The sequence below is a fragment of the Mustela lutreola genome, chromosome 12, assembly GCF_030435805.1.
Source record: "Mustela lutreola isolate mMusLut2 chromosome 12, mMusLut2.pri, whole genome shotgun sequence".
NCBI classification, from domain to species: Eukaryota; Metazoa; Chordata; class Mammalia; order Carnivora; family Mustelidae; genus Mustela; species Mustela lutreola.
In genome coordinates this window covers 30,807,873-30,820,141 of record NC_081301.1, presented here as the reverse complement: position 1 = coordinate 30,820,141, position 12,269 = coordinate 30,807,873, and the positions used below count along the sequence as shown (strand labels likewise).

Below are 12,269 nucleotides of genomic sequence, written 5' to 3'. Positions count from 1 at the left end.
AAGATAAAATGTGGGAGCCATCCCTTGCACTATTATAATAATTATAATAAAAATTATAATAAGCCAAAGATCCAAGTATAAATGTTGGAGGAAGTTAAAAAGCAAAACCCAGGCATACCCAATGGGAGTAAGGAACACCAACTGCCCAGAAGACAAAATAGTCTCAAGGCTGAGCTTACTGCTTCTAGTGACCAAGCCCTGAGCAAACTCTTAGGTTACATCCCTACTTTAGAACCCAAATCCTTAAGGTATAAGTTAGACCCCAGTCTGGATGCTGGATTCCCAATACACCAATACCAAGTACATGTTAATTAAAGCATTACAAGTCAAAAGAATCTGAGGTATAATTGTAGAGCTCTTCACTGCAGATGCAGAAAGTAAGGTACTGGAAAAGGGGGAATTTCCTAAGGTCACAGAATTAATTAGTAACAGCTAGGAAAAACATCAAGATTTCCCAGTTCTTATCAACATTATGCTAAAAGGCCATGGAATTATTAAGCTTAGAATTCTGGACAATCATTCTCTCCTTGCCTATGGCAAACTCACTATTAATCAAGGATTCTCTATGCTTTTTTGAGTAGAAAACAAAAAACAAAATTTAAGTATATTTACCAAATGCTTACTGATGGCACTCTGCAGGATGTCAAAGCTCTGGCTTCGGGCAGGAATAACCAATAAACTGTGACAAACTGTCTGTCAGAAAAGGAGAAAACCAGTAACTAAATCGGGACATTTTACGTCAGAAACAAGTTCTACAATTTTTTTTTTTTAAACCTATTTGCCCTATCGTGTAACAGGAAACTTATCAAAAAATTGCTCTGGGGGTGCCTGGGTGGCTCAGTCATTAAGCGTCTGCCTTCGGCTCAGGTCATGATTCCAGGGTCCTGGGATGGAGTCCCACATCGGGCTCCCTGCTCAGCGGGAAGTCTGCTTCTCCCTCTCCCACTCCCCCTGCTTATGTTCCCTCTCTCGCTGTCTCTGTCAATTAAATAAATAAAATCTTTTTAAAAAATTACTCTTAAGATGCAAATGTCAAAAGTAAAACAACTAAATCTCATATATGCGCTAATTTTCCAAACAATTCATTAATTAAACATTTACTGGACACTGAGCTAGTCCTATCAGGTGCCAGACACAGGAATAAAAGACCAAGAAACTCCTCTCATAGCCCTGAAATAAGTAGCTTCAATCCATCAAATTAGAGACTATATTTCTACTAACAAACGCTACAACAAAAAGATCTGGATGATGTGAACGAAGGGCTGAAAAAAGCCATTTTTCCATTTCAATTTCCCATTTCCATATCCCTACAGAAAAACACCTACGATCTAGAAACTACCAATATCCTGTTCAAATTAATTATAATGCTGCCTCCTATTCCCCAAAGGTAAAAAAGGAAGAGAACAGTCCACAGGAAAAGAAAATATAAGGAAAGGGGGAGTCAAATCCTTCATATTTTTACTTTTATAAGTTCTCAAGGAAACAAGAGGAGGGAAGGACATCAAGTCCTTCAGAGACATCATTACACAATTCCAGAGCTGATGGAATGCAGTACCAAAGTGAAATATGTGAAAGAATCACGTGCACAGCCAACAAGAAGACTGGTGGAAATAAGAGTATCACTCTAGAGCAATGGGTGTTGTGTAAGACTGATGAATCACATACCTGTACCTCTGAAACAAACACACTGTATGTTAATTTATAAAAAATAAAAATTAAAAAGAGTATCATTCTAGCAAAATGACAGTCATACTAAATTCAAGGGTACTGTCAATCAACCCTGAAAAATCAACAGTTCTATGCATTATTTCTCTATAAAACCTCCTATAAATTAATAGCACCCACAGTTTTCACAGGCAGCTTTTATTTTCTTTTATAAAAAGCTTTTAAGTAACTTAATGTAAATAACATATTTCTAAGGCCATCCTCCTATTTCACAACAAGCCATGAATATTTTCATTAATAAAGAATAAATCAGGGCACCTGGGTGGCTCAGTGGGTTAAGCTGCTGCCTTTGGCTCAGGTCATGATCGCAGGGTCCTGGGATCAAGCCCCACATCAGGCTCTCTGCTCAGCAGGGAGCCTGCTTCCTCCCTCTCTCTCTGCCTGCCTCTCTGCCTACTTGTGATCTCTGTCTGTCAAATAAATTAATAAAATCTTAAAAAAAAAAATTAAAAGAATAAATCACATCTGAAAAGTCCCATTTGCTATTAAATGTCCATTTAATCCTTTCCTTTCCACCACCTCTTCCCTCCTGCAACAATTCCATTCAAAAGCCATTGGGTGGGGCCACATCAGATAAACATCAGTACTGGAGTAGGCCGAAGAGCAGCAATGACCCACGGAAGGCCATTCATGAATAAAGAGAGGCAGACTGTCCCCAGTGAGTTGGGAGTTCAAACGGGGTCAGGAAGATGCCTACATGGGACAAGGGTGGCATCAAAAAGAGATTAATTATAGACAAAAATACTGATCAAGTAAATTATATTAAGTATAAAAGAAGCCAGGGTTCTCACCTTCAGAAAAGGCAGGCACAAAGAAAAGAAGACAACTAGAATGAACCCTGTGGTGTTAAATTGCTGATTTCTGTCCATGACAGTTTGGGAGTACCAAGGTCCTATAGCAATGACCACATCCAAAGTCCTGAAGTTAGTTTCAAAACACCATTCTTCATTTAAAGGAAAACTGGGCTTCTTTAAAAAATACCTGACTGCAGGGTTGGGACAGGGAAAATAAAATTCAAAGCTGGAACAATTTGTGGTACAAGAAAGTAAGGAAGAACTAAGAATGAGCACATGTTAAAAGAACAAAGAAGTGGGCGCCTGGGTGGCTCAGTGGGTTAAGCCGCTGCCTTCGGCTCAGGTCATGATCTCAGGGTCCTCGGATCGAGTCCCGCATCAGGCTCTCTGCTCAGCAGGGAGTCTGCTTCCCTCTCTCTCTGCCTGCCTCTCAGTCTACTTGTGATTTCTCTCTGTCAAATAAATAAATAAAATCTTTAAAAAAAAAAAAAAAAAGAAGCCACTAAATTTTATAGTGACTCACTGAGTAAAACAGGAAACCATACTAACACAAATTAATAAATGAAGACTAATAAAAAATGACTGGAATATTAATAGTTTCCAAGTATCTCCTCATAAATTATTAATTACAAAGGAGAAAAAGTAAACAGTGGAAAAGTGGGCAGACAGCACTTAATCAAGTGATCAAAGCGTGTATCTATGTAACGAGACAAATTTAAACGTTGCACCACCAGACAGAATGCAATCAGAAAACCACAGCATCATTTTTGTCATATTCCTACCAAATTTGTATGGCCTGAATCTAACCATGAGGGAACATAAACCCAAATGGGATGAAAATTTTACAAAAATAACTGTCCCAATGTTCTTCAAAGTGTCAAGGCAACAAAAGACAAGGAAACACTGAGGCACTACACCAAACTGAAGGAGATTAAAAAACGTCATTATAACTAAATGCTACAAATGATTTGGGGTGTTTTCTTTTGCTATAAATTACATTACTGAGCGGCACCTGGCTTATTCAGTCAGCAGAGTATGTGACTCTTGATCTCAGGGTCATGAGTTCAAGTCCCAAACTAGGCAGAGAGCTTACTTTAAAACAAACAAACATTACTGGGACAACTGGCAAACATGACTCAGATTTGAGGATTAAATGACAATAACAAGCCGATCTTAATTTCCTAATTTTGATGACCAGATTCTGGTTATATAATGGAATGCTTCTTTATGAGATATACAAGCCAAAGTATGGGCTATGGGCATCATGTCAGTCTATGAAAAAATAAAAAGTTCTTTGTGGGGAGCCTGGTGGCTCAGTCAGTTAAGGGTCTGCCTTCGGCTGGGGTCATGGTCCCAGGATCCTGGGATTAAGCCCTACGTAGGGCTCCCAGCTCAGAGGGGAGCCTGCTTCTCCCTCTGCAGCCCTTGTGCTCTCTCTATCCCCACCTCTCTCTCTCTCTCAGATAAATAAAATCTTAAAAAAAAAAGAAAAAGTTCTTTGTACTGTAATTGTAATTTTTCTCTAAGTTTGAATTTGTTTCAAGATAAAGGCAAATAAATATTACATGTACATACACACTCACCAACATAAACATATACAGTCCTCATGTTTGCACATTACTGCTAACAGAAACCTACATGTATCAGAACTCTGACTTTATACTGCAGAGTTCCAGAACAAGCAGGATAATCTGGTCCATGTGGAAATTAAGGGGTTTAAAAAAAAAAAATGCAAATAAAGAACTTCTTTTTCTTTTTTAACGATCTTATTTATTTATTTGACAGAGAGAGATCACAAGTGGGGAAGGTGGGGGGGAGGCAGCCCTGCCGAGCAGAGAGCCTGATATGGGCCTCAATCCCAGGACCCTGAGATCATGACCTGAGCCAAAGACAGAGGCTTAACCCACTGAGCCACCCAGGCGCCCAAGAACTTCTTTATCTTAAGGAGGTTTTATATATTTAATTTCTAAGTGGAAATATTTTTCCACCTAATTTTACCAGAATATATACAGAAATGGCATGTTCCTAACACTTCTTCATTTTTTTTTTTAATTTATTTGACACAGAGAGAGAGAGAGGGAGATCAGAAGTAGGCAGAATGGCAGGAAAAGGGAGAGGGAGCAGCAGACTCACTGCTGAGCAGAAAGTCCAACTCGGGGCTCGATCCCAGGACCCTGAGATCATGACCTGAACCCAGGGGAGATGCTCAACCCACTGAGCCACCCAGGCACCCTCAAATCAGTCTTACAAGACAGTCAAAAGGTTGGCAGGATTTTCTGTCCTCCAATACAAGCCATTTGATGAAGCCAAACTCTTATCCTCTTGCTGAGAGAGAGCTCTAGTATCCTGAGGTATATTGCTAAAAACAAAGCTGTGCACGTGCAAGGCGAAATTCTACAAGGCCAAAGAATAAACAGGAGCTATGAGCAAAACAATTCCCAAAGCTCAAAGACAGCAGAGAGATGTTTAAGTTCTAACCAACCAAAACAGGTCTCACAGAAGACTACGTTTATTCAGATGGTGCTCAGAATGTGAACACTTATAATAGGGATAAATTAGCACACTGGCAGGGTTGCTAAGTTTTTTCTGTAAAGGGCCAAATAGCACATATTTTAGGCTTCTCAGGGCACATACATATTCTGTCACATATTCTTGTGGGGGTTTTTTAACAGTTGTTAAAAAAAAAAAAAAAAGTAAACACCACTCTTAGTTTCAGGGTGCTACAAAAACAGGGCCAAACTGGTTTCGGTCTAAAGCTGTAATTTATCGATCCTTGACTTAGTAAAGGCTACTTGTTCTAATAAACCACCCTGACAAAACTTAAAAACAAGTCTCAAAAGGATGAAGCTGATACTCAAGTAACTTGACTGCCTCCCAGAACAAAACAAAACACTCCAACATAATCTAACACATAAAATTTCCACTGTCCAACATGCACTCAAAAACTAATAAGCATGACAAGGAGCTTGAAAATGTGATACATAACCAGGAGGAAAAAAAAAAAAAATCAGTACAAATGACATGAGAGAATTAGCTGGTAAGAACTTTAAAACAACTATTATTACATATTTTAGATACAGAAGGAACGCCTGCCTGGCTCAGCTGGTAGAGCATGGGACTCTTGATCTTGGGGTTGTGGGTTCGAGCCCCATGTTGGGTATGGAGAGTACTTAAAGAAAAAAAAGAACTTGTTAAAGAAAAAAGCAGAGATAAAAAAATACATTATCTAAAATTTAAAATTCACTTGCTGGTCTCTGTTCATAACAACATGACTGTCTATGCAGAAAACCTTAAATGACTGACAAAAAAAAAATTTCCTGGAATAAATGGTGAGTGCTGTAAAGTGTGTAAGCCTGATGATTCACAAACCTGTACCCCTGGGGCAAATAATACATTATATTTTAATGAAAATAATTAATATTTAAAAAAATATTCAATGTGAATATATAAAAACTTTCCAAATAGCAATGAAAAAATAGCAATGAACAAACAGAATCTGAAATAAAGTTTATATCAGCACCCCAGAAAACAGAAATACTTAGAAATAAACCTAACAAAATATGTACAAAATCTATATGAAGAAAACTACAAAATTCTGATGAATGAAATCAAAGAATTAAAGAAATGGAGGTATTTCATGTTCATGGGATAGAAATATTCAATGTCACGATGTCAGTTCTTCCCAACTTCATCTACAGATTTAATGCAAATCCGATCAAAATTCCAGTAAATCATTTGTGGATATCAAAAAAAAATACCCAGAACAGTATTGAAGGAAAAAAACAAGGTTAAAGGATTGACACTACCCAACTTCATAAATCACTATAAAGCTATGGTAATCAAGATACTACAGTACTGGTGAAAGAACAAAGAGATTAATGGAACATAATAGAGAACCCAGCAATAGGCAGACCCATAGAGTCAAGGGATCTTTGACAATGAAGCAAAGATAGACTTGTCAATAATCCATATGTAAATTAATCTGGACTTTGCACAAAAACTAACTCAGAATGGATAACAGACCTAAATGTAAAATGCAAAATACAAAACTATAACTGACTTAGAAGATAACATAGGAGGAAAAACCTAAATGACCTTAAGCATGGTGATGACTTTTTAGATACAACACCAAAGGCACAATTGCAGGAAAGAAAGAAATGATAAGCTGGACTTCATTAAAATTAAAAAATTCTGCTCTGCAAAAGATAATGTCAAGAGTATGAACAGACAAGCCATAGACTGGGAGAATACCTTTGCAAAAGACATATAACCAAGTATTGTTACCTAAAAGATTCAAAGAACACTTAAAACTTAAGAAAACGGCCCAGTTAAAATAACTGTAAATAAATATAAATAAAATAATATGGGCCAAAGACCATAACAGATATGTCACCAAAGACATATGGCAAATAAATATAAAAAGATGCTCCACATCATATGTTATCAGGGAAATCAAAATTAAATAATGAGAAGCTACACATCTATTAGAATGGCCAAAATCCAAAACACTGACACCAAATGCTGGCAAGGATCTGGAGCAACAGAAACTCATTCACTGCTGATAGGATGGCAAAACAGTACAACCACTTTGGAAGACAGTGTGGTGTTTCTTACAAAATTAAACACACTCTTACCATATGATCCAGCAACCGTTTTCTTGGTATTAACCCAAAGGAGTTGAAAACATGTCTACATGTCTACATAAAAACCTACACATGGATGTTTGTAAACTTATACAGCTTTATTCATAATTACCAAAATTTGGAAACAAAACAGATGTTCTTCAGTCCGTGAACAGGGTATATCAACATGTTATTATTCAGCACTAAAAGAAATGAGCTATGAAGCCATGAAAAAACATGGAGGAATCTTAAAGAATATTACTAAGTGAAAGTAACATTCTAAAGAGGCTATATCCTGTACAGTTCCAAATATAAGACATTCTGGAAAAGGCAAAACTGTAGACGGGGAAAAATAGAACATTAGTGGTTGTCAGGGGTTGGGAAGCATGGAGTATGAGCACAGAGGATTTGGGGGCAATAAAGACACTCTGTAAGAGATTAATAGATAATGTGGCATTACACACTTGTCCAGATCTACAAAATGTGTAATACTAAGAGTGAATCATAATGTAAACTGTGGACTTTGGGTAATTACATCAATATAGAATCATTAATTATAACAAATGTAGCACTCTGGTGGGGGATGTTGATAATGGAAGCTATGCATGTGGAGGAGAAAGGGCTGTGTAAGGGAAATGCCTGCTCTTTCACTTCAATTTTTCTGTGAACTCAGAACTGCTCTTAAAAATTAAAAAAAAAAAAAAAACTTAATTAAAAAAGAAATCTTTGGTTGGATTTAAGACCAGATCAGATAATGCAGAAAAATCAGGGAACTTAAAGACACAGCTTACTTTCTGAAGAGACATGGAGAAAAGGTGTTAAAAATGTCTCAAAGGCCTACAGGAAAATATCAAGAATCTTCATACATGTAATTAGAGTCCAAAGAAGGGGACCCAGAACATTTTTTTGAAGGAATGACTGACATTTTTCCCCAACACAGTAAATTATAAGCCTAAGAAACATTCAGCGAACATGAAGTTTTTAAAAAAAAAAAAAAAAAAAAAAGGATGCCGGGTGCCTTAGTCAGTTAAGCCTATGCCTTCTGCTTGTGTCATGATCCCAGAGTCTTGGGATTGAGCCCCAAATTGGGCTCCTTACTCAGCAGGGAGCCTGCTTCTCCCTCTGCCTACTGCTCCTCCCACTTGTGGGCATTATCTCTGACAAATAAATTAATAAAATCTTACATAAACAATGCCAAGGCATAAATACAATCAAACTGCTGAAGAAAGTGATAAAAAGATTATCTTGAAAACATGAAGGAAGAAAAAACATGTATAGAAAAAAGACATCACATACAGAAAAAACAAACATTAGAATGACCTTACAAAATATTATTACACATTATATCATAATATGAAGTAGTACAATACAGTTTGAAGGTAGGTTGTCTTAATTTAAAAACCAAACACCTAAAAACATAAAACAAAGAGGCACAGCTATATGCCATGGTGGAGATAAAATGGAATGCTCAAAATACTCAAACTATGAAAGCAATGCATCATGGTATCTTACTACAACAGTATACCACACTGCAATGAAAACAATGAACAACTTCTTACACATTAATCTATAGGTAACTTTTTAATTTTTTTAAATTTATTTAAATTCAATTAATTAACACATAGTGTTTTATTAGTTTCAGAGGTAGAGTTCAGTGATTCATCAGTCTTATATAACACCCAGTCCTCATTACATCACATGCCCTCCTTAACAACACACATAACTTCAAGAGTATACTGAATAAAAAGCAAATTACTGAAAAATATTGCACTTTTTAAAAAGTTTAATACAATGTAAATCTAAACATTATAGTTTGGAGTTATGCGCTAATATAGTAAAACTAAAAGGAAGAAGAGTACGATAAAATTTAAAACAGTGTTAACTCTGAACGGAAAGGAGAAACAAACACAAGGGTTTCAAAAATAAAAATGTTCAGGGGCACTTTGCGTGGGTAACTTGGTGTCTTAACTTGATTTCAGCTCAGATGGTGATCTCACAGGTTGTGGAGCCCCTGTGGGGCTCCATACTCAGTGGGGAGTCTACTTTAGAATCCTCTCCCTCTGCCCTTCCCCCTACTCTCTCTCTAAAAATAAAAAAATAATAAAAATAAAAATGTTCTATTTCTTAAACTGGATTTGTTTTTTATTATTATTATTATCATTATTATTATTATTATTCAGGGCTTATCCATGTTAAAAAAACATTCTTTTACAATCATCCAATATTTTGTAAATGACAATATTAACCTTAAAACCTTTCACTGGCTCTGGAATAGAAGATTCCATTTACAAAAGGTAACGCTGTACAGAGATTTCTGTTTCCTTTGTGATCCTTCCCTGTTAACTACAGTTTCCATCATTAACAGGAAGGTCACACAATTCTTCCTTCAGTGCTCAGAAGGAATAATCACAAAGATACTAAATGAAAATGGCAAGGTCCAGATTAGTGGATAAAGTATGTTATTTCTATAAAAAAAATAATAATAATATATTTAAGTCACTTGTGAAGACAGAAGTTATCTGAAAGAATGAATTTAGAAACTGGGAAGAAAAATATGGGTGGCTGAGGGGGAATGAAAAAATACTTTTTTAAAAAATTATCTTCCATTCTAAATTAAATTTTGTGAATAATACCTACTTTAAAAAAAAGTCTGATTTAGGGGCACCTGGGTGGCTCAGTGGGTTAAAGCCTCTGCCTTAGGCTCAGGTCATGATCTCAGGGTCCTGGGACTGAGCTCCACATCAGGCTCTCTGCTCAGCAGGGAGCCTGCTTCCCTTCCTCTCTCTCTGTCTACTTGTGATCTCTGTCAAATAAATAAATAAAATCTTAAAAAAGAAATTATGGGGCACCTGGGTGGCTCAGTGGGTTAAAGCCTCTGCCTTCGGCTCAGGTCATGGTCCCAGGGCCCTGGGATTAAGCCCCGCATCGGGCTCTCTGCTCAGCGGAGAGCCTGCTTCCTCCTCTCTCTCTCTCTGCCTGCTTCTCTGCCTACTTGTGATCTCTGTCTGTCAAATAAATAAATAGAATCTTTAAAAAAAGAAAGAAAAGAAAGAAATTTTTTTAAAAAATCTGATTTAAAGAAAAAAATCACTTTGGCCTAGGCAGGTAAAAATTACAAAACTGAGTAATCCCACTGTCCTAATTAAACTGTTCAAATGAAATAATTTTTTTTTTTAAGATTTCATTTATTTATTTGACAGATGGAGATCACAAGTAGGCAGAGAAGCAGGCAGAGAGAGAGGAGGAAGCAGGCTCCCTGATGAGCAGAGAGCCCGATGTGGGGCTCGATTCCAGGACCCTGGGATCATGACCCAAGCCAAAGGCAGAGGCTTTAACCCACTGAGCCACCCAGGCGCCCCTCAAATGAAATAATTTTAAAATTTTTACATTAAGGATGTCAAAAACTCTGTGTATTTCAAATATTTTTATATGAAAAGGAAACTTAAAATTTTTCCAAGAGAAAACTGAAATCTTCACTTAAGAACTTCAAAAGCGAAAATGTGTTTTTCAGATTTTTCCTAATTACATCTTAACATTTCAAAGACAGCAACCTGGAAGTTTAATACACGTCCTTACTAAGTGTTACTTCAGAAATACAGCTGATAACATTTTTATGACAATTTTACCTTGGCTTTACAGAGATAATGTGCTTATGAAAAATTTAAATTATTAGAAAAAGGTTGTACAACTTGTCCAAATTATAAAACTAGACAATGGCAAATCTATGCCTGGAATAGGAGCAGCCCACTGATCGCCATACAACACTTTCTCAAATACATCATGATGGTCTAAATACATTAGAGAGTCTGTCCTTTAAAACTACTCTTACTGGGGAAAAAAAAAAAACTACTCTTACTGGGGCTGCTGGGAGGCTCAGCCAGTTAAGCGTCTGCCTTCAGCACAGGTCATGATCCCAGGGTTCTGGGATCAAGCCCCACAATGGGCTCCCAGCAGGGAGTCTAATTCTCCCTCTCTCCCTGCGAGAGAGAGAGAGAGAGAGAGAGAGAGAGAGAGAGAGAGAGAGCGCGCGCGCGCGCAAGCGAGCATGAGAAGGGAGAAGGTCAGAGGGACAAGCAGACTCCCCATTGATCTGGGAGCCAGATGTGGAACTCTCCCAGGATCATGACCCGAGCTGAAAGCAGTTGCTTAACCAACTGAGCCACCCAGGCACCCTAGAAAATGTAGTTTTAAGAAAAACACTGTTGTTGGCAAGCCCAACCCCACCAATCCAGTATTCAAGGCCTTAACTTCAGGAGACCTGTTTTAGCTCTCTTCATTTACCATGGGGTAGATAAAATTTCAGATGCTAAACCAATTCATTATTTCTTTGCACTTTTCCATTTGTTGTTTTTGTTTAGATTTTATTTATTTGACAGAGAGAGAGACAGAGAGAGAAGGAACACAAGCAGCGGGAGGAGTATAGGGAGAGAGGCAGGCTCTCCACTGATCACGGAGCCTGATACAGGGCTTGACCTTGGATCAACCTTGGGATCATGACCTGAGTCAAAGGCAGACACTTAAGAACTGAGCCACCCAGGCGCCCTTAAAATCCAGTTATTTCTGAAAAACCTATATAAACACAGTGCCAGGCACTATGGCAATAAAGAGAAGATAAATATAACTGGCATACTTAAGTATTATGATCAGAGGCTACCTATAAAAGGTACAGTCCTAACAGATAGGAAAAACATTAAGGATATACAGAAAAGAATGAAAGAAGTAAATAATAGATCAGTTGAATAAATTCAAATGGTCTATCAACAAAAGCTTGAATCTGGAGACCACCCTATTGAGACCAATAATAAAGAGATTAAAAAAAAAAATAACAGAGGTTTAAAAAAAAAAAAAAAGCCCTTTGGATTACCAGTTATAAACTGTAAGAAAAGATTATAGTCAGTGTCCTCACCAGAGGCCTTCTGAATTAAAAGAAAATTAGCCAGCAGAGAACAAAACATCAGAATTTGCAAAAAAGATTCGAAACCAAAATTACTTGAGATAACAACATAAGTACATTCCTACTGAGTAAGCATTTTTCATGCAGGAAAAGAAACTGAAGAAATAAATAACAGAAATTAATTATTATAGAAATGTCTCAAAGAGGGTGCCTGGATGGCTCAGTGGGTTAAAG

General features: G+C 37.2%; 1 protein-coding gene across 3 annotated transcripts in view; it reads right to left on the bottom strand.

Annotated features, from left to right (window-relative positions):
• The window catches only part of TEX10 (testis expressed 10), a 64,671-nt gene that overhangs the window by 9,656 nt on the left and 42,746 nt on the right, over positions 1–12,269 (bottom strand). For 2 of the 3 annotated variants that reach the window (XM_059143535.1, XM_059143536.1), the window contains exon 12: positions 613–693. The exons of the other annotated variant lie outside the window; for it this stretch is intronic. In XM_059143535.1, the coding sequence (XP_058999518.1) occupies positions 613–693 (81 nt within the window). The remainder of the gene's footprint in view (positions 1–612; positions 694–12,269) is intronic. 3 annotated transcript variants of the gene reach the window in all.